This window comes from Nerophis ophidion, linkage group LG26 (genome assembly GCF_033978795.1).
Source record: "Nerophis ophidion isolate RoL-2023_Sa linkage group LG26, RoL_Noph_v1.0, whole genome shotgun sequence".
NCBI lineage: Eukaryota > Metazoa > Chordata > Actinopteri > Syngnathiformes > Syngnathidae > Nerophis > Nerophis ophidion.
The window spans coordinates 30,546,864-30,549,876 of NC_084636.1; the positions used below are offsets into that span (position 1 = coordinate 30,546,864).

Here is a 3,013-nt window from a genome sequence, read left to right on the forward strand (position 1 = left end):
CGCGAGAGTCTGTTGAAATAAAAAGTGTTTCTCGCCTTCCTCTCGGTCATATTTTCATAATAATGATCTTGCAGCAGCCAGCGTCATCTCACAAGACCCTCCGGTACCGTGAATGTCATTTAAGTGACGTCTTGGTGAAGATTGATGATCACTAATTTTTAGGCCTATTTTTTTTTAAAAGCCTGGCTGGAGATCGACTGACACACCCCCCGCGATCGACGTAATGGGCACCCTTGGTCTATAAACACCCATGTCTACCGGTTATTTTATTATTCTCGAAGGATATTCTCACACAGATATCCCACCCATTTAAGATGACGTAAATACCATTTTAAAAAAGTGTTAGAAAAAAATCCACGATAAAATAAATAATCTGTTTGGGACCGTGTAAGAGTACGCCGATAATGGTCTACTACGCATGTGCGGAAATAAAACAGTTTAGTTCCGGTTCAGAGTTAAACACCGATGTCCACCGGTTGTTTTTTTTTTATTCCCGAAGAACATTCTTACGCGGTTATTCCACCTCTTTAAGATGACACTACCACCATCTTATGGACCGACAAGGAAAGTCGGACGCCGCGGGAAAAGTTTATGTTTCGATGGAGATGAGAAGAATTACGAGTCGTGGGAGACAAAGTTTGTGGAGCACTTGGGTCAGCTAGGCCTCAAAGCCGCGCTGCTCAGTGAGCCGCAAGACAATAAAGATGACGTCCAGAAAAACGAGGACGTCTACGCCGAATTGATCCAGGTTTTGGACGACAAAAGCCTGTCGTTGATTATGATCGAAGCGGAGGACGACGGGAGGAGGGCGTTGAAGATACTGCGAGACTATTATGCAGGTGAAGGCGGGCTGCGGGTGGTCAGCGTCGACACCGAGCTCAAATCGTTACTGGGCCATAAAATATGTTTTTGTACATACTGTATATACACAGTTATACGCAAACCCCTTTAATATGCACATGACAAAACATGTCAAATGCAAATGATTAAAATACATTAATGCCATAATAAATACTTTAGCAAAGGCTTTGGAGTGTTACTAAAACCATTGTCCATCCATCCATCTTCTTCCGCTTATCCGAGGTCGGGTCGAGGGGGCAGCAGCCTAAGCAGGGAAGCCCAGACTTCCCTTTCCCCAGGGGTGCCCATTACGTCGATCGCGAGCTACCAGTCGACCGCGGGGGGTGTGTCAGTCGATCTCCAGCCAGGCTTTTAAAAAAAATAGACCTAAAAATTAGTGATCATCAATCTTCACCAAGACGTCACTTAAATGACATTCACGGTACCGGAGGGTCTTGTGAGATGACGCTGGCTGCTGCAAGATCATTATTATGAAAATATGACCGAGAGGAAGGCGAGAAACACTTTTTATTTCAACAGACTCTCGCCCCGTACCTTCCATCAAAACTCTAAAGGCCGACTGCACATTTCCTATCTTCACAATAAAAGCCCTGCTTCATGCTGCCAGCGCTAACTAAATACAGAGTCTCGGAAAACTGGCGTGCACAAGCGATCCCTCAGAAAGCTGACGTGCACATCACTTGTGCACGCCAGCTTTCCGAGACTCTTATTTTGTTAGCGCAGGCAGCATGAAGCAGGGCTTTTATTGTGAAGAGAGGAAATGTGCAGTCGGCCTTTAGAGTTTTGACGGAAGGGACGGCGCGAAAGTCTGTTGAAATAAAAAGTGTTTCTCGCCTTCCTCTCTGTCATTTTTTCATAATAATGAACTGGCAGCAGCCAGCGTCATCTCACAAGACCCTCGGGTGCCGTGAATGTCAATCAAGCAAGCTACGGAATTTGCCGCCAATGATTTTCTTGTAAAGTGTATGGAAGCTGGATGAATTAGATGCCAAAAACCAACCACTTTCATGTGGTATTGTACAGAAAGGACAACTTTTTTTCTCCTCCATTTGAAAATGTGGGCGTTATCATCATTACTGTCTGATTCCAATCAATGCAAGTCATCAGAATCAGGTAATACAGCAACTTATATTCTTGTCTTCGTGAAAGAAAGACATCTATATGTGTTACACATGCTTGTATTATCATTAAACACATTTAACTTGTTTACAAAAATGTCTCTTTCATAAATAAATATAAATGATATATATAAATGAGGTAGATCCCCTCGAGTTGGTCAATTGTAAAGTAGCTCGCCTGCAGAAAAAGTGTGGGCACCCCTGGTCTAGCTCTTCCCGGGGGATCCCGAGGCGTTTCCAGGCCAGCCGGGAGACATAGTCTTCCCAACGTGTCCTGGGTCTTCCCCGTGGCCTCCTACCGGTTGGACGTGCCCTAAACACCTCCCTCGGGAGGCGTTCGGGTGGCATCCTGACCAGATGCCCGAACCACCTCATCTGGCTCCTCTCCATGTGAAGGAGCAGCGGCTTTACTTTGAGTTCCTCTCGGATGGCAGAGCTTCTCACCCTATCTCTAAGGGAGAGCCCTGGAAACTAATTTCGGCCGCTTGTACCCGTGATCTTATCCTTTCGGTCATGACCCAAAGCTCATGACCATAGGTGAGGATGGGAACGTAGATCGACCGGTAAATTGAGAGCTTTGCCTTCCGGCTCAGCTCCTTCTTCACCACAACGGATCGGTACAACGTCCGCATTACTGAAGACGTCGCACCGATCCGCCTGTCGATCTCACGATCCACTCTTCCCCCACTCGAGAACAAGACTCCTAGGTACTTGAACTCCTCCACTTGGGGCAGGGTCTCCTCCCCAAACCATTGTGATAGGCCGAATATTATGGGAGCTTGGATTTTTTTGAAGTTCAAAAATTGATCGCTTTTTTTCTATTATGATAAAAGTTTAAGTCAAGGGTGTCCAAAGTGTGGCCCGCAGCTAATGTTTTACTGGCCTGCAAAACATCCTTCTAAAAATACACAAACTTTTTTTTTTAAACATTTTAAAGTGGAATAAAAGAGCAAACAGGTGAAATGCAACAAGAAAAAGTTGCAATGTTGACTCTAATATTCTAATAACACGATTTTTGTTCATAATTTCTCAAA

The 3,013-nt window shown here is 44.9% G+C and overlaps 1 protein-coding gene across 3 annotated transcripts in view; it reads left to right on the forward strand.

Moving 5' to 3' along the window:
* The first annotated feature begins 453 nt into the window (after positions 1-453).
* LOC133543748 (zinc finger protein 568-like) overlaps positions 454-3,013 on the forward strand; it is a 60,842-nt gene continuing 58,282 nt past the window's right edge. For all 3 annotated transcript variants that reach the window (XM_061888517.1, XM_061888514.1, XM_061888515.1), the window contains exon 1: positions 454-839. In XM_061888517.1, the coding sequence (XP_061744501.1) occupies positions 533-839 (307 nt within the window). In that variant the 5' untranslated portion in view covers positions 454-532. The remainder of the gene's footprint in view (positions 840-3,013) is intronic.